Source organism: Peromyscus eremicus, chromosome 2 (genome assembly GCF_949786415.1).
Source record: "Peromyscus eremicus chromosome 2, PerEre_H2_v1, whole genome shotgun sequence".
Lineage (NCBI taxonomy): Eukaryota > Metazoa > Chordata > Mammalia > Rodentia > Cricetidae > Peromyscus > Peromyscus eremicus.
The window spans coordinates 71,758,594-71,786,085 of NC_081417.1; the positions used below are offsets into that span (position 1 = coordinate 71,758,594).

At 39.3% G+C, this 27,492-nt stretch overlaps 1 protein-coding gene across 4 annotated transcripts; it reads left to right on the plus strand.

The window, feature by feature from the left end:
- LOC131903647 (E3 ubiquitin-protein ligase Topors-like) lies at positions 1-26,656 on the plus strand. 4 transcript variants are annotated; one of them, XM_059254352.1, is made up of 3 exons: positions 1-129; positions 2,787-4,866; positions 26,442-26,656. In XM_059254352.1, the coding sequence occupies exons 2-3, from the start codon at positions 3,057-3,059 to the stop codon at positions 26,447-26,449; spliced, it is 1,818 nt and encodes a 605-aa protein (XP_059110335.1). In that variant the 5' UTR covers positions 1-129; positions 2,787-3,056; the 3' UTR covers positions 26,450-26,656. The 4 variants fall into 4 exon arrangements, with proteins under 4 accessions (XP_059110335.1, XP_059110336.1, XP_059110334.1 ...); XM_059254353.1 differs by lacking the exon at positions 26,442-26,656 and adding an exon at positions 10,836-11,569; XM_059254351.1 differs by lacking the exon at positions 26,442-26,656 and having other exon boundaries at positions 2,787-5,407.
- The last annotated feature ends 836 nt before the right edge of the window (positions 26,657-27,492 follow it).

Sequence of the window (27,492 nt, forward strand, 5' to 3'; positions counted from 1 at the left end):
TCTCTATGGCAGACAAAACAGAGGTTATTCACTATAAACAGATGAATCTGGCAGCTAAGGCTCAGTTGGATGGGGCCCCTTCATCTGCTGAAGAATACACTATCATTTGATTTTCAAGATGAGGACTTGGTGAGTAAGCAGGATAATGAAATGAGCCGTGCCTAGAACATAAGAACCTATAAGAAATTCTCTCAATTTTCATCAAATACTGGATGAATTTCTGAAATCCATTTTCACTCACCTCATTATGGTATGACAAATTGGCTTTATTTAGGTCTTTGAATACAGTTTATTCAAAGGTGAAAGTCTGCCATGGGATTACATAAGGGATTCCTGCAGCAGTTAGACACGGAGAGATATGTCCACCTGGACTGGATGGATGGCCATGGTTGAAAGGGGTTTTGTTGTTATCTTAACTCCATATGGCCTTTGTGATGTTCTACACACTAAGCAGTTCTACACACTGCTTCCTTATATGGATCTGTGCCTACTGGGCTTTCCTTACCATTCTGTCTTCCAATTCTGTTTTTTTTTTTCCTCCAGTTATTTTTCTTACAGATTATATTTCACACACACTCTTTTTGAGATGCTGTTTGTGGTTGAGTATTTGGAGTTTTAGTTCTCCCAAATATCTTTCTCTTAAATTCTACAAAATTTTGATATGATCACTGGAGTCTATTTCCAGTGAACATAACATATGATTCCAGAATGGTATTTGCTTTAAACAGTTCCTTGAATATATATTTATCTTTTTAGTGACTTAGGTAACAATTGAAAAGGTACTTTATGTTTCATGGACTGCCACTTCACTTTGATTTATTTTGATGTGGGTTTCTTTTATTAATTGTAGTTGGGCTTAATTATAATTCTGAGCCTGATTTACAAATTTTTACAAATTCTTAAAAGCTGTTAGGCCTTATCTCTTTAACGAATGCTTTCCTTAACCTCATTGTTTATAAGAATCTTATACTTTCTCATTTTGTTTTCATTATCTACATCTTTCAGTTTATCTTTTCTGTCTCTCTGATGCAGTCTGTGTAGTGGGTTCAGATCTCTACTGTACCATGGCAATAATTCTATTCAATTGTATTTGTACTGTTTGTTTGATCCATTTATTTTTTAAATAGTTATAACTTGTATTTCTCTTAATCTTATTTGGCTGTGTTTCAAATCCTTCTGGACACACACACACACACACACACACAAAACAGCCTCAAAACATTTTTATCTTTTTGATTCCATCTAGTTTATACATTTTTCTGATTTTCTTAGAAGCCAATTTTATTATCCATTTTTTCCTGTAGTCTTATTCTTAAAATAGCCTATTGCTTGTGTGTTGCTGGAGGACTAGTTGCTGTTGTTTGCTTGAGATGGTACTAGGTGTTGAAGCTATGGCCTCACACATGCTAATATGTGTTCTACTAGTGAGCTATATTCCCAGCCCTTTTTGTAGTTTTAATTGTGGGACATGATCTTAGCTAAATTGCCCTGGATATCATTGAACAACTACTCTGTAGCCCATACAGGCCTTAAACTTCTGATCCTCTTGCTTCAGCTTTCCATGTAACAAGGATTGCAGTAGTATTGCACTACCAAGCTTGTTACTGATTTTCAACTGTGAATTTATTTATGCGAATTTGTCATGAGACTTGAGTTTCTGTTATGTGCTCCTGAGAGAACTTGTTTGCCTTTGCCAATTAGAGTCACTGTAAAATTAAAATAAATGGTCCTACTGCAACCTTTCAGAAATACATTGCTTGAATTTAATCTGCAAATACATTGACTTATTTCTAGTTATAAGTTTTCTTGCTGACTCTTCTCATGGTGATTTTTTAAAACTAATTTCTTTTAACATATCAACATTTGGATATACAGACTGAGGAAGGTGATTTGTACTGGATGTTCAACCTCAAACACCATCTATTCTTTGACCCCTGTCAATTGTAGCTGTCATATCAGAACTGAAGCTCCAGAACACCAGATGTGGGCAATGACCAGTGTTCATGTCCTTCTCTGGATCCCAATATGCTTTTAATCTCTTTACTTCTGAGAAATTTTTTGTATATCACCCACATAGATGTATATATTAGAGCTGCAGTTTGTTATTCGTAGTGCAAATTTATTGCTTCTAACTTCATCTAGTTAACAATACTACTAAGATCAAATAATTTGTCTCTAAGAACCCAAGCTGGCTTCCATAGAACTCAAGATTCTTCCACCTCAACCTCCTTAGTTTTGGTATAGCAAGAATGAGCCATTATGCCTGATTGTCCTGGAGTGTGCAAAGTATTCCATACTTCTAAATTTAATGTAACAATATATTCAGCCATCTTCTTGTCTTGGTAGATGTACATCTCCTCACTTCACTTGAATATATGCCTAATATTAAATACAATAAATAAAGCATCATTCATTCAACACATCTCTCACTGATGTATATTTAAGTAATTTTTAGTTTTTTAATGCCATTGAAACTGTCAATGTGTGTTAGTTTCTTATACATCTAAATTAAAACCATATAGAATTGCCAGGTCAAAGAACATGATACTTAAATTTTTAAAATAGTTTTTAAATTTTTTGAAATTATAACATAATTACATCATTTCCACTTACCTTTCCTCCCATGTAACATTTCCCCTTGCTCTCTTCCAAATTTGTGGCCTCTTTTCCTTTAATTGTTGACATATACAAATAAATACAACCTGCTTAGTCTGTATAATATTACTTGTTATGTATATGTTTTCAGGGCTAATACTGATTTTATTTTATTTGAATTTTCTTTTCAGAGCTTTAAAAACTACTTTGAGAAAGAAAAATTCAATGTGCCTGTATCTTCATTGCCTTTATATGCACTGGGTTTCCTATGTATGTTATCAATAATCTAAGAAACACTGTGTCTCCAAACTGTACTCCTGCGTTTATTCCACGGAGAGAGGAGATTATAAAAATTCGCATGGAGGACCTTTAATAGATATTTTTCATGCCAGATGAGAAACTGATTTGAAGCCATTTTCTTTTTCTTACACTCGGTTCATGAGCTAGAATCTGTTTAACCAATGGCGGTGGAGCTTTCATCGAACTGTGAGTGTCCTAACTGTTTGGAAGGTATTCACAGTGAGTCTAACTGGATTTCTTCCAGAAAGATAGATGATGATGCACCATACGCCAGATCAAGTAAGAAATCCACACTTTCTCCCATCATGAAACGCTTTCTTTCTCAGTCTTATTCCAACAGGCTGGAGAATGATAACAAGGAAGACCCTGGGTTTCTCCCTTCAGAGAGGGAAAGTTCCATGGGCTTTTCTCAAAGACAAAATCTCAGTGAGACATCAAAGAACACCAAACGGAAGACCAAACCATTGAGAGAACTGACTATCCAAGAACTACTGAGGAAGTTTGGAGATGGTGGGAAGTTCCAACCGTACTCCAGGGCCTTGGGCCACTTTAGAGATCACGGGGTTGTGAAGTTCAGAAGAGCACTGTATTATTCTGGAATCTGGGTAAAACGTGTTCAAAGCTCTAAATTGGAAAAGCACTTTTCAGCTAATTATTTCAAAAGAAATCCCAGTAGCCTCCACCGGCTGATTCCCTGGCTGAAACGGGAACTCATAGCTGTTTATGGAGACAATGGCTACACAGTTAAGAATGTTCTAGCTGCTATTCTCCATCACATGACAATATTTAACTTAAACAGTGAATCTTTCACTCAACTACTGGAGCCTTATCTTCTACAACATACCCACCACTTTCTGCACGAGTTTATCAGTTTTGTTCATTCATCTTACAACATGGAGACCTATGACCGGAGCGCCGAATATCAGTGTCCTATTTCAAAATGGATGAAAAACAAGAATGCTTTTTCAGCTCCAATCTTGTCTTTGCCTGAGAATCTCTCCCTCGTGGTGTCTCAACAAGGTACCAAGCGGTCTAAGAACACCCGGGTTCAGTGGAATAAGACTAGGCCGAGGCCTCACCCTAGCTTGAAACAGTTCCCAAATGGCAGTAATTCCTCACGAAATCCCAAAACCTCAACAACCCATCAGAAAACAACAGACAAGTTCCATGGGACTGAAGACAAATGGGAATTAGATGATTTCAAGGATGTGGTTTGCACTACCAAATTGTTACTGGATTGGGATAATCTCAGGGAAAGCAGCCCAGGCACAGAGTGTTACAAAAACGATAACCAAGAGAAAAAGGCAGAAGGCACAAAGCTGCTCCCTGGCCATGTCCACGATCCTCAGAGGAGCAGAGCAAGTTCCCACATCAGCGGAGCATCAGTGGATTCTAATCGGGTACCACCAAGAAAGTACAATTTAAGAGAAAGGAATGTTTTGCATACTGGCCAACAGGTACATTATCAGAAAAAAGAAAAAAAGAAGCTTGAAGAATCTTCACCAAAGGGTTATCAAAGATTGCCTACAGAAAGAATCTTGATAAACAGCAAATCCAGAGAAACGGATAGTTCTAGTAATTGCATCTCTGGAAATTTCCTCTTTCCTATGAGAAATGATAAAATGCTGGGTTCTTCTAGAAAAAAGAAGAGAAAGTACAGCCAGTCTTCCCAGTGTGTAGAAGTTGGTTCACAACACAGGGCAAGAACCCAAAGTCGATCCAGTTCCAGGACACCCAGATCCAAATCCTGGTGTGTTGGATCCAGAAAGCGATCCATAAGCAGAGATCGGGATAATCTCTCTACGAGGGGAAATCACAGAAGAAAATGTCTCACCCAAAATATACACCGTGGGCCATCAAGAGGAAGTGTGCACGGCTGTGAATCTGCCTACAGGATGGCATCCTTGACCCCAGGCCACCATGGCAAGGTTTGTTTAACCTCTGGGCGGAGACACAGCTGCGCCTCTACAGGTAACTGTGTTTCTCAAGTTGGAAGAGAGTGTGACAGTCTCACAGGCCTACAGACTGAGAAATATTAGTCCCCAAGTAAGCAGCAGAAGAAAGGAAAGAACCCAGTCATTAGAGCAAGGAGAATTAGAACACTTGGGACCAAAAAACCCCATTGCCAGTGTGTGGGTACACAAACCACGGCACAGTTCTGTGTTGAGTTGTGGCATCTCGGTGATCAAAGATCAATGAATGGTCATTCTGAATGTGTGACTTCCTATAGAAAGTAGGTTTAAAAGAAAGGAATTCAAGACTTCAGAAGCATCTAGCCACGAATGAATCCAAAACAGATAGCATCAGAAGCATAGAGATATAAATTGTTTGAAAGGCAAATTAGTCTACTTAGACAGCACCAAGGCTCATTGAAAGTGTGGATATAATCTGAAATATATGAAAATATTTATCATAGTACTTTGTAACTAAAACAAAATATCTGATGGTTAAATTCAAAGCTCTTATTGGAGACAAATATATATTATTAAATTATTAATGTATGTAAATAGTATTTCTGTCTACTCTTTGTAAATGAGTAGAATTCCTGGATATATTTTACTTGGACCCTGCATAATGACTTAGTGGGTAGACACACTTGACCCACATGGTAGAAAGGAAAAAATAGCTCATATTAGCTCACCTCTGACCTCCACAAGTATGTCATAGCATGAACATGCCCCCTCAACACACACACACACACACACACACACACACACACACACAGAGAGAGAGAGAGAGAGAGAGAGAGAGAGAGAGAGAGAGAGAGAGAGAGAGAGATGCAGTTTAAATTTTTTTTTTTTTCGAGACAGGGTTTCTCTGTGTAGCTTTGCGCCTTTCCTGGAACTCATTTGGTAGCCCAGGCTGGCCTCGAACTCACAGAGATCCACCTGGCTCTGCCTCCTGAGTGCTGGGATTAAAGGCGTGCGCCACCACCGCCCGGCAGCAGTTTAAATTTTTAAAAAATATTTTCCTTCTATTTTAGTTTTGGTTTAACAATGAAGATAGCTGCCCAGATTTATCAACACTACAAAGACTATATTAATAATAGGAATGTAAGTTACTTAAGAAAGTTATGCATATTAAGTATGCTGCTAGACGTGTGTACGTACCTGTGTGTCTTTCTCTCTGTGTTATATTTCAGAACTAGTAGAATTTTGTGTGCCTAGAAAATATGACAGAACCACTGTTTTTTAATAACATTTTTTAATTTATTTTACATACTGACCACAGTTTCTCCTCCTTACTCCTCCCCGACCCCAGCTTCCTGTCTACCCCGCCTCCCAATCCACTCCTCCTCCATCTCCATTCAGAAAGGGGCAGGCCTCCCATGGGCTTGAACAAAGTGTGGCAGGACCTTGAACAAAGGTCTTTCTTTAAGGGCAGGTGTGAAAAAGTTGAGGCAGGACCAAGCTCTTTCCCTTGCATCAAGGCTAGTCTAGGTAATCAAGCATGGGGGAAAGGTTCCCAAAAGCCGGCAAGGGACAGGTCTTGATCTCATTGCTAGGAGCCTTACAGTCACACACATGTGGAAGGCCTATGTCGGACCCATGCAAGCTCCCTAACTGTTAGGACCACTGTCTTAAGATATATACTTGCATATATATCTAGGATTACTGTGTAGTCACTGGTATTTCAAATCTATTTAAATAAACCAGTTAAATAAACATTGCTAGGATTTTTTACAACCTTCTCCACACATCCTAATATGTAGGTATTTTAAGTTCTGTGTTTAAGTAATTCTGATTTCTCACTCACAGACACCAGGTCCAGTGATGTCGAATACACCTTAGACAAGCTATTCAAAGTAATTTGCCCTTGGCTGTGAGATTGAGGAGTCCAGTGGTGATTAAATTCTTGTATGTCCCAAGAGTATTCAAACTATTTTGAAATAAGAGTCTTTTCTTCCCTGTGGCAGATGGTAATAGAGCTAAAGCTTGGGCACTCCCAGGAGCTATGTTTATGGGTTTGTGAAGCATGTGAGTTTAAGATGAAAGGAAAGAAAGTCAACAGAGAGAAAAGCAAGGTAAGCCAGAGAGGGTATTGGAAGCAGGACCTGGGTCTTCTGAACTTGGTTCATCTTCCTGGCTTTCACCTGCTTTTTAATTTTAAATTTTACTGAGTTTTGTTTAGTCAGTGCATTGTGTCTCTGCATCCTTATAAAACCAGGACTTGGATTGAGGTGCACAGGCACATGAGGGGACACACAGGGAACAGGGGCCTTAAAGGGAAGCTTTTGAAGGTTTCTTGTGCAGTCTTGGGAAACATTTAGGAATTTGTTAGGTGAAATTTTTGGCAAGGGCTACCAAGAAAAAGAGGTGACTTTAAGTAAAGGAAGCAAATGAAAATGTCTAGAATTTTCCATGTAGTATATTTGAAGATCCTGAGAGACATAATGAGAGGAAAGGCTGATGTCAAGCTGTAAACAGAATGAAATCAGATTTCTGACTCATGTGCTGCTGCTTCCTCAGTAGTCACTTTCCTCCTAGAGATAGCACAGGACTCCAAATTCAAATTTATTGGTTTTGGAACACATTTTGCAGGAATCTTAGAAAATGTACACAACATATATTTTTTATTTTAATGCATATTCACTTATGATCAATATCATAATTTTATGAATTTTTTTCTGAAATTTGCACTTTCATCAAGGTAGGTGAGCAGCCATTGCTAAAGATCCAATAGCATATGTAAGGTCCTGAAATTGGGAACAGGAAATCAGTTGCAGTGGTCACTGTTTAATCGAAGTTCACTGAAGTGTCTCTGTGGTTAAAAGTATGCTCATGACCCAGCAGTGTTTTTCTAGCTTGGACAAGCCAGTAGCTAATGGTTTTCAGGTAGATGAGTGAATGTTCTCTAGGGAATAAGGCTTCTTGATTTGGAGGGAGTGTATTCGTGAGCATGTGCAGATACACACACACACACACACCATAGGGGATATAGAGATGCAATCAACAAAACTCATCAAGGTTAAACAAAAAACAAAACTTGAAAGACAGGAAGATGGATCACGTGAAAAAAAGACCAGGTCCTGCCTCCGAGACTCTGTCCTCACGACTTGCCCTGCTTTTCTCTCTGTTCATTTTTCTCTTTTTTACCTTAAACTCAAATTCTTCACAAATTCAAGTGTCTATGAGGCTTGCTTAATCCACATCTTATTGATGATGAAAAGGATCAAGTGTTGCCCTTGCAGTGGAACTTGAAGCCCCAATATCCCCAACTCCAGGGTCAACAATCTTAAATTACAGTTGATACGACTTACTTTTTGTGGTATCATTTTTCACTTACCTATTTTTCTCTCCTTGTGAGAAAATGTGGCAAATACATTCATAAACACTGTCATTTTACTTGAGTACACATGATGAGGTTACTTTAATTATGCTTATGTTTTCAATGAGGGGAAAGAGTTTCAGAGAGATCATACCATTAAAAAAAATAGCAGAGCTGAGACCTAACTGCAGGTCTAGCTGCACACGCTTTGTGTTTTTTATAGCTTGTTATGGTTGACTGAATTTCTCAAATCTCACCCTGACATAGTTAGGACCCTTAACATCTGGTCTTCTCCACTCCTGAGAACACATTTTCATTCATAATCCAGAATGCTAGCATAACCATGGAAGTGAAGGTTCTAAGGGGTCACTTCTGTTTATTTGTAAGAATAAAAACCAATTCCTCACTCCCAAATTCACTCTCTACTGTCCTTTTGATGCTAATGGGTTCATCTGTGCCAGCTGGGAGAAAGGAGGTGACTGATTTTCAATACACATGCTTCAGTTCACACAGCGTCTTCGATGGCATGTGGGTCAGCTGAAACCTCTTAGGTTCAAAGCGAGTTTTTCCTCTCTGCCCTTGACTCTCTGGTGCTCTTGGTGCAGTTGCTTCTTGAGGCATGGGTCACCTTTCTAATGAAAAGCAGGTAAGGAGAAATGACTTGTTGAAGATACTGAAGTCATTGGCATGTGTTAACATAGAAAATAAAAAGCATCAAATGTTTTCATCTTTCAGTGCACATATTTGATATGTATAGGAAGGGTTACCACTTGACCTTGCCATAACAAGCAGAGTATACTTTGAACTGGTTTCACTGACCCTGGGGTCCCTTTCTCCAGATCAAGCACATTGCTACTGACATTCTGATAGATAATTTTATTCATGCAATTTTTCTGCCTAAAGTTTCCCATCAGTACCCTATTTCATATATATATATATATATATATATATATATATATATATATATATATATATATACTGTATCTCTCTCTCTCTCTCTCTCTCTCTCTCTCTCTCTCTCTCTCTTGCAAGAAGATATTTCAGAAGAATACCCACAGACACAAGTGACATCTACATGTACAGTTTTGTTTGTTTGTTTGTTTTTACCAATAGAATATACTATAACTTCCATTTTAGGCAAACACCTCTCTCTCACAGCACTTAGTCTAGGGTCCTCCATGTGGGAATTGTTTGGTAAACGTGTTTATGGAGTTACTGCGGTCTTATTGAACTGTATGATCTCTGATAAGTAAGTTGTCCACAATCTACTTTTCACCTCAGTTAAATGAAACTGATCCAATCACAATGTGTAGAGAATCTAAGCTTTCCATTTTAATTATATTGTTCTTGACATTTTACGTTATAGTAACACACAAAAAATTGAGCTCCTAGAAATACTGTGTGTTTAAGAACTGAACATAAACTTCATGACATTACTAAGAAATACCAAGTGAAACTAGAGGACAATGTTTTGAAAGTCTGTCTGTCATATGCAGTTTTTTCTCATTCATATATACTTTTTAAAAGGTGACTTATAAAGTATTGGAATTACAGGTAGTTTCGATAATTTTAATAATATTAGAGTTACTCAGTGGGCTGAAAAGGTTTTTTTCTATTAAGCTTCATAACAAGATGCATATTTATACATTAAATACTACACACACCAACCTTTGAACTGTGAAAGTTATATATATATATTACATATAATATATATATATGCTATTTTTCAGGAATGCAAAAGAATGAGGTACCTAAATACAGAGTCTGCACGTTAGAACAATCAGGAAACAGATGTGGCCTGACTAGATACAGATGCAATTATCTGTCACCCTTTGCCTGAGCCCTTTAATGCTTTTTCAGCTTCTACTGTGGCAGACTCTTTTCACCAGTGCTGGGACAGCTTTGAGTAGTCCATGTTGCTAAAATTCCTTCCCAGAAAAATATGAAAACAGCTTCTGTCCCCTGTTCTATGGTTCCAACAACAAATCAATGTACAATATTTACCAAAGTCCACTCTGGGGAACCAATGGTTTAACTAAGCTTACTTACAAAGCGTAAGTGAGGGATTACTTACAAGAGCATAGGTTCCTCCTCAAAAAAGGACACACTGGGAAGTCTTTACTCAGCAAGGATGATGGCTTTTCTATAATCATGTAGATGGAGTCTCTCTCCCCTAGCCTTCCCTGGCTTATAAAGCTTGCAGCTTCTCACCGAGGCCACCTGCAATTAGGGCAGAATTGTATACGTAGGTGGCACGCAGTGTCTGCATACTCTACTGAATGTTCTATGACCCTGTCAGCCCATTTTTCTATGAATCAATGTCAGAAGTCCACAAGACCAGCTGGGATGGTCTTTTGCAAGTGGACACAGCTGAACTCCCAAAGATAGAGGCTGGTCTGCTGGAGCATAGTCACGTACAACATCCCATTATGGAAAGTCATTATTATTTTTATGCTGAATGTGTATCTTCAGAAGATCCTTGCTCCAATCTTATTTAGAAAGTGTATACTTTCTAGAATACATCTTTTCTTTGAATGATTACTTGACATTTTTCTAACTGTCCAGCTGTTAGAAGTGAAAAGTTACTCAAACTTTTACTGCAATACCAAAATATCTATGTGACCATTTTTGCCTACTCATCTAAGCTTGCTTTCCCTTTTCTTTACCTCAAGAATGAACATCTTTAAGACAAGGACCGGTTAGACATGTGATTTCTTTGTGAACGCTGAGTGGGTAAATGATGAACACAAAACAAAATCTCAGATGTGAACTGAGTAGGATCAGTAGCTCTAAGAACCACCATGAAGAAATTATGATTTAAATTGGGCCCGTGTTATGAAGGCCACCGTCATCTATTTTAACCTCTCCTCTGTATTAGCGCCTAAGACTCAGTCACCTGTGTGCAGGTAAGCAGAACCCAAAGGGAAATGCCAAGGAAGCCCTTGGGCAATCCCTATGCATCACTGTGAAAGCCTGTATGCTTTCACATGAGATTGGCTACTTATTGTCATCCCAGGCCTCACCCAGATCAGGACCTGTCTTTTAATAATCTTCTAATTTCCTATGCATGTTATTTTTTTAAAGTACTTCTGGGAGTGTGTATGTGTAGACATGTATGCGTGTGTGTTATATGTGAACATGTGTCTATGTGTGTGTACATGTGCGTCATGTATGCATATGCTCGTGGAGGCCAGATGTTGATATTGGGTGTCTTCCTCAGTTACTACCCATCCTGTTTTTGAGACAAGGTGTCTCGTTGAACCTGGAGCTCACCAATTCTGCTGGATTGGCTGTCCAGCAAACCACAGGAGCCTTCCTGTCTTCATCCTTCTAGTATCACATGCCCACCTTTTCATGACTCTGGTTCTCATGCTTGCATGGCAAGTACTTCACTAGCTGAGCTGTCTCCCAAGCACTTGAAAAAAAAATGTTGCCTTAAAAGATTTACGGGACAGAACTCCAGCAAATAAATAAATAAATAAATAAATAAATAAATAAATTTCTTTTTTGTGGTACTGGCAATTGAATCTAGGACTTCATGTATTCTTTAGCACTGAACTATATCCCCAACCCTAAAAATGTTGAAATTCAAGTCTTCTATAGTGTGACAGCCATCTGATTAAAATTAATCAAGATTATAGGTTAAAATTTGCATTTAACAGCAATAATTTGAGAACTTCATTATTCCTTATAATAACTTTAATGAGTTTCTTTTTAGGAAAAATAATATATAGTTTTCACATTATCTGGAAGAAAAAAATAGATGGGCCATGCTATATGTGGAGTATACATGAATGCTTATATTAATACATAAATTGTATTGTATGTTTGAGAAATTCATTGAGATTTTGAAAGTCACCTCAGCAATGTGGTGGTTTGAATAAGAATGGCCCCATAGGCTCATATATTTGAATGTTTAGTACCAGGGAGTGGCACTATTTGAGAAGAATTAGGAAATGTGGCCATGATGTAACCAAATGATGTAGGTGTAACCTTGTTGGAGGAAGTGTGTTACTGGAAGTGGGCTTTGACATCTCAAAGCCCATGTCAGGCCCAGTCTCTCTCGGCTTGCAGATCAGCATGTAGTTCTCAGCTACTGCTTCATTGCCACGCTCTCTGCCATGATGGTAATGGACTGACCCTCTGAAACTGAAAGCAACCCCCCAATTAAATGCTCTCTTTTGTAAGAGTTGCTATTTTCATGGTGTCTTATGGTGATATTTTATTTGTATGTTAATAAAGTTTGCCTGGCGATCAAAGGGAATAGCAAGCCATTTTAAGGTAAATACAAAAGTCAGACGTGGTAGCACACGCCCTTAATCCAATCACGGGGCAGGCAGAGTTTCTGTGTGTTCAAGGACACACTAGGGAACAGCCAATCGTGATGACATACGCCTTTAATCCCAGTGCCAACCATAGAGACCTGGAGGTCTGTACAGACAGGCAGTGACAAGTAAGTGAGGTAGCTGGGCTAAGAGGCAATGAGAGGGCAGAACAGCAAGGCAATAAAAGCCTGGGTAGACAGGAAGTAGCTCTCTAGGGAAGCTATGGCAGGATGGTGAGTTAAGGCTGGCTGGCGGCTCTCACTATTTCTCTGATCTCTATGGCTTTCACCCCTGTATTTGGCTCTGTGTTTCTTATTTAATAAGACCGTTTAGAAATTCATCTACAGTGTCTCTTCACAGCAATAGAACAGTGACTAAGACAAGCAATCAGAGAAGCATAAAGGTTAAAAGTGTGATGTCAAGGCCAGGCAGCCAAGATTTAATGGCTAACTTGATGCTTAACAGTGTAACCTTAGTCAAGTTATTTAAAATGTCCATTTCTTAATTTCAATTATCAGCAGTGCTAACAATACTACTCTAAAGGGTATTTATGAGGCATCGATCTATGTAAAATGCTTGAGAACTCCTGACAGGCAGATAGAGAAAGGTGCCAGAGGGAGACATCAGGGAAGGGAGGGGAGGGTGGAGGAAGGGGAGGATGGAGGAAGGGGAGGAGCGAGGGAGGGGAGGAGGGAGGGAGGGGAGGAGGGAGGAAGGAGAGGATAGAGGGGAGGGGAGGGTGGAGGGAAGAAAGGAAGAAAATGACAATATGAATCGTTAAACATTGGTCTAGAAACAAAAACTAGGCCACTACAAAATTGAACTGTTTTGTTCAGGGTTTTCCAGAGAAACAGAAATGATAGACTATATAAAGATACAGAAGGGGAATTATCAGCCAATTGATTCTCTAGATGGCAGAGGCTGAGAACTCCTATGTTATTACCCCTGCCAGTTAGAGACTTATAAAGCCATAGGTGTGGTTCTGCACAAGTTCAAAGTCCTGAGAATGAGAAGAGATGATGGCCTGAGGTCAGTGGTCCTGGTATAAGTCCTAGAGTCCAAAGATTAGAGAACTAGGCACTCCCATGTCTAAGGGCAAGAGATGCTTAATTTTTCCACTCAAAGAGTACAGGATTCACCCTGACAGATTAAATGATGCTGGCCCACTTTTCTACCGACATAATACTAACACCTCTTTCTGAAGCATCCTCACAGATACATTCAGAATTTTACCAGCTATCTGGAGTTCTCTTAGCTCAGTCAAGTAGATACATAAACTTTCCATCACAAAAAGGCAAAGAAGAAAGGAAAGAAGATGGACACCTGTGGTGTGGTTATTGTGATTTGGGCCTCAGAGCATGAACACCTAAAATAGAAGACATTCAGAGGGGTCAGACCTCCTTATAGGAAACTGAGACCAAGGAAAGAACTATCAATTACTGAGTAAAAACAGTGTATCCACAGCCTTTAAATGAATTAGTCTCTGATGAGGCTATAACACTAGCTGCATATGTTGAAACTGGGATATAGAAATGCTGCATGCACTGAGATCTTAAAAATTAAAGAGGGTGCAGATCTTAATTGGGACACTGGAATAATAATAGGACCATATAGTCCTGCACCTCACATCTGCCCAAAAGAATGTGTTTTTAATCAGTCATTGGGAAATGAATTAATTCTTTCTAACATAATCTAAAAATTCAGTGGCCTTACTTATTTTTTTTATTTGTTTGTTTGTTTGTTTGTTTGTTTGATGGGTGTGTGTGTGAGTGTGCGTGTCACAGAGTACATGTGAAGATCCAATAACAGTTTGGAAGGGTCGGTTCTCTCCTTCTACCACGTGAGTTCTAGGGATCAAGCTCAGGTCCTCAGGCTTCACAGCACTTTGGCCTACTGAGCCTTCTGCCCCTTCTCCAACCCCCTCTAGCCTCCTGTTAAGAGGAAGGTCATGATGACAACAGTCAACACTGAGCTTATTGATTGTGTCGCCAAATGCTTTTCCAGAAATGGTTCTTGTATTCTCTGTTATAGTTTTGCCAGGAATCCTATGTGGGGGGTTATTGGTATCACGATCCCTCTTTTACAGATAAAGAACCAAGCGATAACAACAGCAGAGCTGAGGCCTGACCCTAAATAACTAGAGCAATGCCAATGGTCTTTACCAACACACTCTTCTGTTTCCCATGGAAAACAATAACAAAACATTGGAACATCAGCAGTAAAGTCAGGCTTTTGAGGTCCTGTTGTGCCTTAGAACACATGCTTCCATATTTAATTATCACTGTACTTCGAGGCAGGAAGACCATTGGCTGTGAGACCTTAGAAAATTGGAACAGAAAATAGATTATATGAGCAGGGGAAATAAAGGATCCTTGAACATGTTACAACTGAATTGGAATTCACAAAATGTTCTTGATCAGATATCAGCCAGCTTTTCTTATCAAGGGGCAGATGATAGTTTGAGCATTTGGGGATGTGCTTTCTGTTATAACCAGTCATCCCTGCACTTATAGGGTGTGTACCATAAACCTTTGTTTGTAAATGCAATTACTGAGCCAGTTTCTCCCTAGTACACAGTTTCCACACTCCTCTTATAATCTTTACATGATCAAAATCACTTTAGTTTTCTAGAGATGAGGCAATGCAACGATAAAAGAAACTGTTATTTAGGATTCTAATTAAGGTCACATTGGAGGAACCTACAGAGTCGTTGAACTATATAGAAGGGCCACAAAAACTGAATGTGCCAAGGATCTGTTTTGGGAAAAGTAAACTGTCTGAAGTGATGTGGATTCTTTGTTCTATGCTACAAAACACAAGTAAAACATGAATCATCATAGACAGCAATAATACATGGGAAAGGAACTTAAATTTATGAAAATAAGTTAAAGGTTGTTTCCTTAAAGATGTCTTCCAAAGTGAGGTGTCAGATGGACACCACAGATTGTGTCCCTCATTGTTCCCTTCACTATGCCTCATCCCATAACCAGGCAATTGGACTGTCTCTGTGATCAAAACGTATGGCCATCTCATCTTGAAAGATCTATTGCATCCACATGTGAGCCCAGTGATTTAATCCTGGTTAGTGCTGTCTGTAGGCTTGTCAGATGTGTTAGCAATTGGTCATGTATTTCAAAGCACTGCTCTTAAAGTTCCTGAGAATTAACATGTTAAATCCATAATCATGCTTTATTGCCTGTATAATCCTAGGTTAACTGAAAACGAAGTTGATTCATTTTTCACGTGTTCACCAAAGTGAAGTCATATTTTTCCCTTAACTAGTAATTAACCTTTATGGCTTTATTAACTGCTTTATTAAATTTAAATGAAATGTTTATTGGGAAGAGTTCATGGTAAGTATAAACTATGGTGACAGTGTGGCCCTGGTAATGTCCTGTTTTTTGGAACTTCTCTATTAAAATGGTTTGTATTACATAGAGTTCATTTTTTATCTTAAGGTACCAGTGCTTGTAATGAATGTGGGATATAATAATAAAAAGAGGAACAGCTTTGGAGGCAGGAAGACTTGTATTTAAATTTGTATCTAATTACTTACTGGTTTATTGGCTATGTGACCTTGGGCAAGCTACCCCATATCTCCAAGCCTCAATTTCTTTATATGTAATTTATGGACAATAATGAGTGTATTCAGTCTGTTGGTGATAAAGGAGGAGAAGGAATTGAATTGAAGGTATCAGAGGTAGTTAATTCATATAAGGTAAGTTTATACTAGTCTATTGTCACTTGAAACAGGGAGACTTTCCTATTCCACTCACTTGAAAGAGAGAACTGGAGACCACAGGAAAAATAATTTTTCCAATTCCCCCCCCCCCCCATCCTAGCTGGATGGACTTTGAGAGAACCTGTGGCATGGACTGATGTACTTTACTAAGAACTGTTAGTAGTGTCACTAGCCTAAATAGTTACTCTGTATATCATCTTACGCAAATGTGCAGATTGGGACAGAGATAATGCTATGAAAACACAGCTTTGAAAGCAGAGCTTCACTGGTGGAAGTATTAAGTCAAGTATTAAGTTAAAAGGGAGGTTTATTCTGTGGGGTAACTTACAAGTAAAGGGATAGGTTACAGGGTCGGGAAAGGTGTAGTGCAGTCTGACAGTGTTCTCTGGAGAACTCTGCTCGGTCTACCTCCAGCATCCAGGATCCAGAACCAAGAGAGCCGGCACATCTGGATCTCGTAGGCGTGACAGTTACTGGAAGCCTCAATGGGGGTAGTACTTCCAGGTCAAACCTGGAACAGCTACCCACTACAGAGCTTCAAACACATGAACTGGATACAGTAGCTTGCTAAGCAGAGCATGGGTTGAACACCATTTCTGCTGGGCTTTTAGCAGAGAGCACTTGTTCAAACTATAGTACAGATCTACAAGTGGCACACTGAACCCAATACTCTTAAGGAGCATTTGGTAGTCTATCTAGGCACAAAGTTCTCACCCTCTGTTGTAATAGGTGAGGGCTTGTGAATTAGTTAATCACTAGTGCAATGCATGTAGAAGTTATGCTTATAGTAGCTTGCAGACATCTCCCTAAGCAAGGCTCCATTGTCCTCAATCTTCTCTATCCTTTTGTGTATCTGTGAAATGGTAACAATGAATGATATTCTTGGATAAAGAGATAAAAGCCATATTTTGAGGATAGCAAATACAGTCCATCAACCTTTGGAACAAAGCCACCAACATTAACCACAGGCTCCTTACTGCTAGGAAACATAACAGTGGAGATTAACTTCTATTATGCTGACGTGTGTTGGTTTTGTTCTTGTTGATACTATGTTGGTCTAGTTTGTTTTCTAACTAATATGAGAAGTTTGAGATTAAAGGTGAAGGAATATTATGATGGTAGATTCTGATTTCTAGTATCACAAATAATGTTACTTAGGGCCTTACTTATGTAGATAATGAAGGGCAGAGACAAACACATGGAGTGCTTTGTGCCACTGCCCATGTCTAAGAAGGATGCATCAAAGAAGCAATGGAGATTAATACATGGTAGGAAATGGTAGATGTCCAAGAAACTGGGCTATGTAGTGACTATGTCCCACTGGGTTAGCACACACAGGGCATCCATCTTTGTAGATGAAATTCTAAACGGTCTTAGTAAATAAGAAACACAGAACCAAATACAGAGTCAAAGTCTAAGAGATCAGAGCAAGAGCCACGACTCCCTTTAGCTTACCACTCGCTGCTGTTGCTTTCCCTGAGAGAGAGAGACCTTCTTCCCGTGTGACTGTCTTTTTAAAAGCTGTTCTGCCTTCTCATTGGCTCTAAACACAACCACATGATTGCCTTGTCACTGCCTGTCTATACAGACCTCCAGGTCTCTATGGTTGGTACTGGGATTAAAGGTTCAGGTCACCATGCTTGGCTGTGTCCTTGACCACACAGAGACTCTGCCTGCCATGTGATCAGATTAAGGGTGTGTGCCACCACTGCCAGACTTCTGCTAAATGGCTCGCTTTTAGCTCTGATCCCCAGGCAACTTTATTTATTAACATACAAATAAAATCACATTTTAGCCCAAATAGAATATCACCATACATCACATAATCCCTGTAATTCTCAAGGGAGATAAATACTGCAGTTGTAAAATGCATAGGTAGGGGATGGAGAAATGTCTCAGCATGCAAGGGCACTTGCTGCTCTTGCTTAAGACTAAAGACCCAAATTTGATTTCTAGTACCCAGGTGGCTCACAACCACCTGTAACTCCAGTTCCAAGGAATCCAACACCATCTTCTAGCCTCTGTAGGTACCCACACATATATACATACACCTACACACAGAGACACATGTAAAAACTAAACACAGATATAGGTATAGACATAGATAAAAAAAATAGATACAGATGATAGATATGGATATAAATGATATAATACAGAGATAGTAGATATGTGTGTGTGTGTGTGTGTGTGTGTGTGTGTGTGTGTGTAGATAGATAGATAGATGATATAGATCAGAGATAGAGACAGAAATGAGGGAAAAGCAATCAAATCCAGAGTGGCTGTTGTTCTGACCTCTCCTGCGCTGACAGGCTTAATAGCGCCTTGAGTCCATCAGGACATTCAGTCAGAAAAAGAGAAATGACAGAGATATTTTTCTCCAACGTAATTGAAGAATTACAAAGAAAGAGTAAGATGAGGTAATAAACAGATTAAAAAGATAGAAACAATGGGAAATTTCTAAATCTGGAACCGTAACAGCAGCATGGTACTAACAAACCCAGGACAGAGTCACTTCTGACGCTGGCTTTGAGGCCATGGCTGCTATTGTTGCCGCTGCTTCAACTGAGACCTGGAATCCTAGCAGGCAGAGTTACTTGAGAGCTACTCCTACCCCCTGATGGGAACTGGGGAGCTCACTGGGGCTCTGAGTCTATGAGAGAGGAGGAAGGGAGAGGGTAGGGAGAGGAGGAGAGAAGGGGTGGGCAGAGTCAGGAAGGAGGGAAGAGTGGGAAGAGGAAGGGGAAAGGGAAAAAGAGTGAGAAGAGAAAGCACTATCACAAAACTAAGACGGAGTATTGACTCATCTCATGTTAATGTAGACTAAAGAATCGGAAGACAGAGGTGAGGGGGGGAATCCACACCGAAAGTTCTGCTGTCCCCACAGCCTCTAGAATAATTACAGCAGGTGGCAATCCTCAGTATTATGAGGTCTAGAAGTTAAACCATTTGTGTTTCATTGGCATGTTCTAGTAAGTCGTGTCCCTTTTCAACACAAAACTGAAAGTTCCAGATGCAATTTTTTTTAGGCAGTGAACAGTATCGCCAGGCACCTTTTGTACGGCCTTGGCATCACATTTTGTAAGCTTTTTACAGTATAAAAGAATTTACTTCACAGCAATTATGAAAAAATAAAACTCGGATTTAAAACTAAGAGGCAATAACTGTATGCTCATGGTTAAACTGAAATACAAATTTTGGGCCTGCAAAGATCGCCGCATGAGGATTATCCCTGTATAATTCTAATAAATGAGAGATCCACATGCTAAAAGTGAGTGCTAGTGTTCCTGCTGAAATGCTGACACTTACTCTGTTCCTTGTTTATTTCTCAAGGAGCTATTCTGCCTCTGATCTTGAGGCTTGAGTCAAGCCAGTTTTACCTCTACTCCTAGGATAAAGCAATACCCCAAGCCTTAGCTCACTCATCTATTAGACTAAGGAGTCCTGCGTATTGGGATTGCAATGACTGCTTAACTACCTGTCAGAGCAGACCCACAAGATCCAGTGACCCCATGTCTGTCTCCTCATTTAGATGACAGAGCTTCATTTGTCATTTCAAAATGATGCCTTTTACACCTTACTGGTTTCATTGGGTCAATATTACTGACAAATGACTGTCTCCTTCAAGACCAATCAGCGGTAATTCCTAATTACTTTTACTTTCCAAGGATTAATTTCAACTCTAAGTGCACTTGCAAGCCAGGAGAAGTCACTCCAAAGAAAATGTATGCTTTCTGGAGTATTCAGTTCTGTGCTACCTACAAAAAAAAAAAAAATGCCAATTATATAAGATAATAGCTACATGTCTGGAAGTAAGCCAGGCATCTCAACACATGTGAGCCCAGCTAATCCTCCTTTATACTGAAGACAGACTTCATGCTGTTTTATAAATCAGGAGACAGAAACTTAGGTTTGATGGTTGTTCTTGGTTGTTAGACTGTTTGGCTCTGGAATCAACAAAGAGACAGGACTCTAGGCTTATCTGTGAGGTTATTGCCCGAAAGGATTAAACAAGAGGGAAGGACCATCTTCCAAAGTGGATAGCACCTGCTAGTGGAGGCCCAGATATAGAGGGGGCCTAGTGAAAATCATGGCTGCTTTTGCTTGCCTGCCTTTGCTTCTTGCTGATGAGTGCATCTACTTAGTTGCTGCTGCTGCTGCTGCCATCATCCTACATTGGCATCACAACCCAGCTTCACTGGCCTTCCAATGTGGACTGAAAAACAATGGCTCTTTTCAAGAGTTCTCCAGGTCTTCAGGCTCATGGACTAAACAGTTCCTGGTGTCTCTCCAGCATATAGATAGCACATATTCTGTGAGACAACCTACCAAATTATCTTTGGGATATATATTAACTATATTAATTCTGTTCCTTTAGAGAAACTTGATTAATACATCAATGATTACATACGATTTACCAAGAATCACAGAAACTGAACAAATGGTAGAGCTGGGATTCTAACTAATCTCTGTCTGAAGCCAAAATCTGCACTGTTTACTGATCAGCACAGTCTCAACTGTGCCTTCTGTGCTTAACCATCTCTCTCAGGAGATGGTAGGAAAACTCATAGTCATCTTATGAATATCTGTTATCTGCACACACAAGTTTCAATGGACATACCAAGCAAATGCAAATGCAGTTTCAGTAAATTTGTACCTGACTTGCACCAATGTCTGCATTTGTGGTGGTCTCATGTCTCTCTGGACTCATTCTGGCTATGTGTAGTGTGTGTGTGTGTGTGTGTGTGTGTGTGTGTGTGTGTGTGTGCGTGTGTGTGTGTGTGTGTGTGTGTGTGTGTGTGTTTGTCTGTGTGTCTGTGTGTGTGTGTTTACTCTAGACAATGGCTGTACAATGGTTCTTTGGTGTTGTCACCCCTAACTCAGGAAATGAGTTAAGAAAGTCAAGCTCCAGGCCACGTAGCATTTCTATGCACAGACTGGTATTTCTGGTCTCTTCCTTTTCTTGCTCTACAAACCCAAGATTCTCAAGCCTCCTTCTTTTTGTCTGTTATGCTTCTATGACCTGTTATGCCCTATGGAATAATGTTTGGTCTCCCAATACTACTTTTTTTTATACCACTTGCAAGCATAAACCATGAGACTTGCATGTGTATGTTTTAAAGATTTTAACCATCATGAGAATCCAGTTTACATAAAGATTAAAGAAACAAACAGGTTTGCAAGGCTTGCTATTGTTATTGCTCCTAACTCCATAAAGATGAGGAACATTTACCCCAGCTCTCCAAATGAATTCATGATTCTCCGCCATCAGTGTAAGAAGTTCCAAACTACTAATTAAGATTTTTTTAGTTCTGTATATGTTTGCCTGGTGGGCCAGTTTGATACCAGCCTCTGTGATTTTTCTTTGTTTGTTTTGCATTCTAGCTGGAGACTATGCCAATGAATGCTCCCTTACACTTATACCTCCTATGTACTTGCTATTGTTTACGAATAAACTCACATCAGATGAATGCAATCACCCACAACTTAGCTCCTACTTGACATTCCCTATGAAGCACAGTGAGCTTCTCTGAGCATTGTAAATGGTTTCTTCTATTGTGCTTACCTGCCAGTACATTGTGCTCTCTCGCTCTCTCCCTCCCCCATCCCTTCTTTTGGTGGTATTGGAATCCAGGGCCTTGCAAGTGTTTGTCACCATCCTGCCACTGAAGTTTATCCCCAGCCTCTGTATCATCTTTCAAGCCCTGTCTCTTTGAATTTGAATCATATTCCTTGCCTGTGCTTCCTTCAATGAGATGTTCTTAGTGGCATGGACCAGATTGTTTATGCCTGTGTTCCCTTGGCACTTCCTGTAAGTATCTGGATCTTAAAAAGAATCTAACATTTTGAAGAATGCCTAAATGAATACACACATAAATAAATGAATTAATAAGCTCCCGATGAAGGTGAGGCATTGTCATAACCATATGCTACACATCCCAAAGCCAGGAAGGTAAATAGCAATTGTAGACCCTTGTATTTATATAATATCTCTATTCACATCACATTTTATGCCAGTTTTTTCTAACCTAAGGATGTATAAGAATTGGTCTTTTCCATCAACATGAGGCAGTCTAGTGCGTGTCTTGTAGCTAAGCAGTATGCTTCACAAAGCAATTGCCTGTCAACCTGTGACACATTATGGCAGGCATCACAGCAAGCAGCTCCCTTTGGCACGGAGGAGCATTAATGAAGAAGTGGGGGACATCTAGACAGATGCAGACAGCATGGCTGGGAGCTGAGATGGAGGCTGAGCCTTTCATGCCTCAGACATAGCATCAGCCTGTCTTGCAGTAGAAGGAAGGTATCAGAGAAACCTGCCTCCCAAACCTCTTCAGTTGCTTCTCTGGTAGGGTGGGACATTTTCTCTTTTTCCTTTACTCTGAAACAAGCATCCAATGTATTCCTAGAGATAATTTTTGGTAATAAAACCATCAAAAACAATTTCAAGCTCACCTGTTCAGAAGGGAAAAACGGATGACTAAGAGGGAAAAGATGATAGACATTCTCTGATCTATAGAGGGTAATTTTGTCTAGAGAGGACTCTCTCACTTTCTTCTTCCCTGTCACCAGATAATATGACACTCAAGTCTGGAAAATAGTTGTCCCATTAATTGAGATTAATATTTGTATCTACATCTGGTCTTCTGACAGATTGATATGGGTCTTGTCCTCATGGAGAGTAAGCTTGATAAATAAGCGTTCAAGTTGATCAATGATCACCCCTTGACAAACATCTTTTAGGGGAGAAATCACAAAGAGACAGGCACTTAAGACAATCCTAGGGGCTTCTCATCAGACTCACAGTTAAGGTAAAGCATTCAGTGAGAGGCAGGATGTGAGCTGAGTTACAGAAAAAAAAAATCAATAGTTGAGTAGGCTGAAAAAGCTAAAAAGGCTTTCAAGCCCAGTAAACGATTAACATAGGGAGCAGTGTAGTCTTTGGGGATTACACTTTGACATGACTAACATAGTTACAAGTAGAGAATTGGGATGCTAATGAAAGAGTTTGTCTTAAAGATGATTGTAATGGACTTTGTGAGCAACACTGAGGTGCTGGGCTTTAAAGTAAGCCTTCAGAGGAGCAGCTGAGGGTTCCATTCTAAGATTCCACTCAAGGTGTCCAGGAAGAACTGAGAAGGCTGAGCACCAGCTCCCCAATTCCACACAGAACACACAGGGTTTCCTTGCTGCCTATTCCAAACCCTGTCACTCCAGTCACTCCACTTCACACTCCATCTTTTAAACCTGCAGTGGGAGTTAGCTGTATTTACCCTTCAAACATTTTTGTGACTATCCAATCATATTAAATACAGGAAACATGAAAAATGTCTAGCATAACGTATGTCACATGTTTAATGCTCACCAAACTCGTGGATCGGTTTTTATCATATTTGGAATGCCAGACTGTCACTCCATGGGTGGAAGGTTTGTGGTGATGGAAATGTCTTAGACGCTTACCATCTAATAATGTGGCCTTTAACCACATGTAGTTACTTGAATTGGGGCTACAAGGACAGAACTGAATTGTTTATTCTGTTTTATTTGACCTAAATTTAGATGACCACACTTGGCAAGTGTCTAGTATATCCGACAACACAGTTGTATTATACAAAAATGTTTATATTTGAATATTTAATATTTATTATATATGTTCATTACATAATTGCATCATTTTATTCTAGAAATATAAACCTATAAGTTGATGATCTTCATCTTTCACCTACTACAAAACACTACAGCATTTAGTGTTATTCTTTATTTGCCCCTATATTGCCTTGGATAAAGGTTTAAAATATGAGAATAAGTTTGATATTAGCACGTTTCCATACATATCATAAAGTAGATTCATTATATAACTAGTCAAAAATAAGATTACATAACAGCACACACATGATAACTTATTCTGGAAAGATCACATATTTTAGAAAGATACCATTTATTTTGGAAAGATACATTCAAAATTGTTACACTTTATTCCAGGAATGCAGGATGATATGTGATATTTATCTCCCCTCTGAATGTTTTCTTATTGTCATAATTGTTTTAAGGGCTCAGATATTAATTTTATGGTTTGAATGATTTTGCTTGAATTTCAAAAGTAAAACTACATTAACTGTAAAGACTATGGAAAACAGAATAAACTGGGCATACAGAAATACAACTTCTACTTCTGTCTCCATTTAAGATATCTGAGTCTATCTTTTTAAGTACAAGATTGCACCCATTTTTGATGTGAATCTTGGGAGAAAAGAATTAAAATAGACACTCTAACATCCTTCTACTCTTCTTACCAAGCGAGTGAGACAGGCCACCCTGCCTAACCTTGCTAACAACTGGATCTTTTGCCAAGTAGTTGAATGATTTTGCTGGGAGCAATATCTTCACAAGACCTTAGCAGCAGGTCTCCACTTACCTACTGCTTGAAGAAAATGAACTAGAAACCTAGGATTTATGAGCATGGCTTCTAGCAAATGTATGAATAGGAAACTTTGTTAACCAACAGCTTTCAATTTAGGGTTCAGTAAACCACTAATCCTCCAGAACTCTGAACTCTGGGGCAGCGAGCATGTGTTCTCTACAGAAAGACAGACCCAGGGCACAGCCTCAGCACCTTAGACCTCTCCCAGCTTTACCTGAGCCTCTGAAATGCCTGTGTCTATAACATTGGTAACAATGTTTGATATTCTATAAAGTCTCTGATTTGCGGGTCTTACTTGACCATCTGAATCACACATCAACAGAAAGCTTATGCAGACCCACTTGGTTGATAGCTCAGTATATGCACATATAGACAGAACAGTAACTTCTGCTTCACAAGCTCATCTTCATTTCTCTCATAACCTCCATGGTGAGGAAGTATTTAAAATAACACCAATAATTGACTTTTGTTCTTTCTCTGTCTTCATGAAATGACTTGAGGTGCTTAAATGTGTGCAACACTTTACATTTTATATAATAAATCTGTGTGTGTTTCTCCTAACACACCATGAGTTTCCCAAGGCCAAGGGAGGTATGCCTAATTCACCCATTTTCAGGAGCAAGGCAAGTATACTTGTTTGCTAATCTGTTTCGTCCCTTAGCTTCCATTTCAGCTCCTGATTCTGCCTACCAACAGAAGAGATCCTAGTCACTCTCAGGTTCGTCCAACCCTTTTTTCAGATTCTCTTAGCTTTTCTGAGCAATTTATTCACTCAGTTCAGGAACTGAACTCAGTTCTACATTCTTTTCTAGAACTTTCCTCTCTCCAAGTGCCATCTACAATACAGAAGCATAATGCATGATGGTAAAAAGGAGAGGGGATAGTTAGTGGTCATTCCTTGTCCTTTACAGTCTGAAGTTTCTTCTGCAGCCATGTGCTCCGCCCCCTCCCCAAATGCATGCGCCAGTACCACCCTTCATATTCACACCCTCAAGATATTTGTGAAACCTCTGCTTCTCACAGCTGTTTCCAACTCAAGAAAGATATGCTCTCACACCTCAGAGGCAGAGCTCAGATGATTTCTGTGAAGAACAGAAATTACTTGGACATTTGTCAATTTCAATCCCATACACTCAGCCTTCTCTGAAACTGCCCTCAGACCCATGCTCTTAAATAGCCATTTCAGCAGCTATCACACCATCTTCTGGAACCTCATGAGGCTGCTCTACGCCTTGGCCACTGTTTGAAAGATGGCATGTTACATGTGGAATTCTTTTCTAGCATTGCTAATTCCTGCTCAATCTTTTAAAAAAATTTCTTTTGAGAATTTTATATATAATTTATTATGATCATATCCACTGCTATTTACCTCACCAGCTTCCCCAGGAAGATTTGGGCATGGTAGCAGAATATGGGATTTCACACACCAGGAGCTACCTCAGTAGCTACTTTTATTGTTTCCAACCACAACTTCTTGGATTCTCTCTTCCTGGTTAAACTCTACCCCCAAGACAGAAACTCAGGTCTTCATTATAAGCAGTACTGTACTAAGCCAGTTAATTATTTATTAATCAAAGCCAACCTTTAAAAATTCAACTCAAAAAAGAATATGATCTCATTTTAAAAATAAGAAAACAGTAGATTAATAGAATTTATCTCCACATGTAATATGACAGAACCTATTATGCCTAATTAATATTAACTGTACAGTTAAAGTTTTACCTTGAATAAACAAAACACTCCCAAAAATTTAACCAATAAATCTAAATGACTTTCTTTTATATCTGCCTAGAATTATAACACTCCTTCTCTTGGCAAAATGAAGGAAAGTGATGACGTAATAGAGGCCAGCCATGGGATCAGCAGAACCAACAGGTCCACAATATTTTTGGATCAACTAAAGTGGAACAACCCTTTTGTGTTTGTAATCCAGCTTGTGTCCTCAAGAACCCGAACAGCTTGGACATCGAGAAGAGTCAGAATAAACATGAACATGAACATTTGGCAGCATTTGCGTTCTTATTTAATAGTTTACTGTCTCAACAATTCCTTGAGAGAATCCAGGAAGGTGATGTGTCATTAGTTGGTACATCTAAAGGCTGCACATGAGTTCTCAGCCCTTTACACCCAGCTGCTCTTCATGCCTTGTGTCTGGATGTTCTCTCTTCTCTTAAACACTAACCTACAAACTCTTTGTCAGAATGCATGTGGAAAAATACCCTTTATTTTGTGATCAATTATCACACACTTGTACATACATATCTATACACATATATGCACATAACTGAAAAAAATTAATGAAAGCACACACATTCTTGTTAATTGATCTGTGCTCACCTGGCCTCCATTTGTTCCTATTCTTTTACTTTATGAAAAGAAACTCTGGTCACCTAGTAGATTGATTTTATGATCCACTAATGGAAGGTGAAAAGGCTGAACTGAAATGTTACCTTTACTGTTTTCCGTCTCCCAAGGCAGAGCTCCAGAGCCAACATTACCACAGGAAAATAGTGAAAACGTAGGCTGTGACTCATCTTCTGTATTTTATCTCAACCCTTAAGTCCTGATAATCACAAAGCAAACACTGAAAAATCCTCTAATGTTTCTTGCTAAGCCCTGGTTCACACACTGGGAGTTTGTAGAATGTGCCTTATATTCCCACTTTATAGTTCTGATGCACATGGCTTTATCTGCTTCCTTAACGTACATCGGACTTATGCATTCTAACTCAAGGATAATAGCTGATTATGCTCACTGCCTCCAGAACCTTTCAAAATCTCCAAACTGGGGTTCTATGACAGGTTAAATTAATGAATCAAAATATCTGGGAATAACCTAAGCCA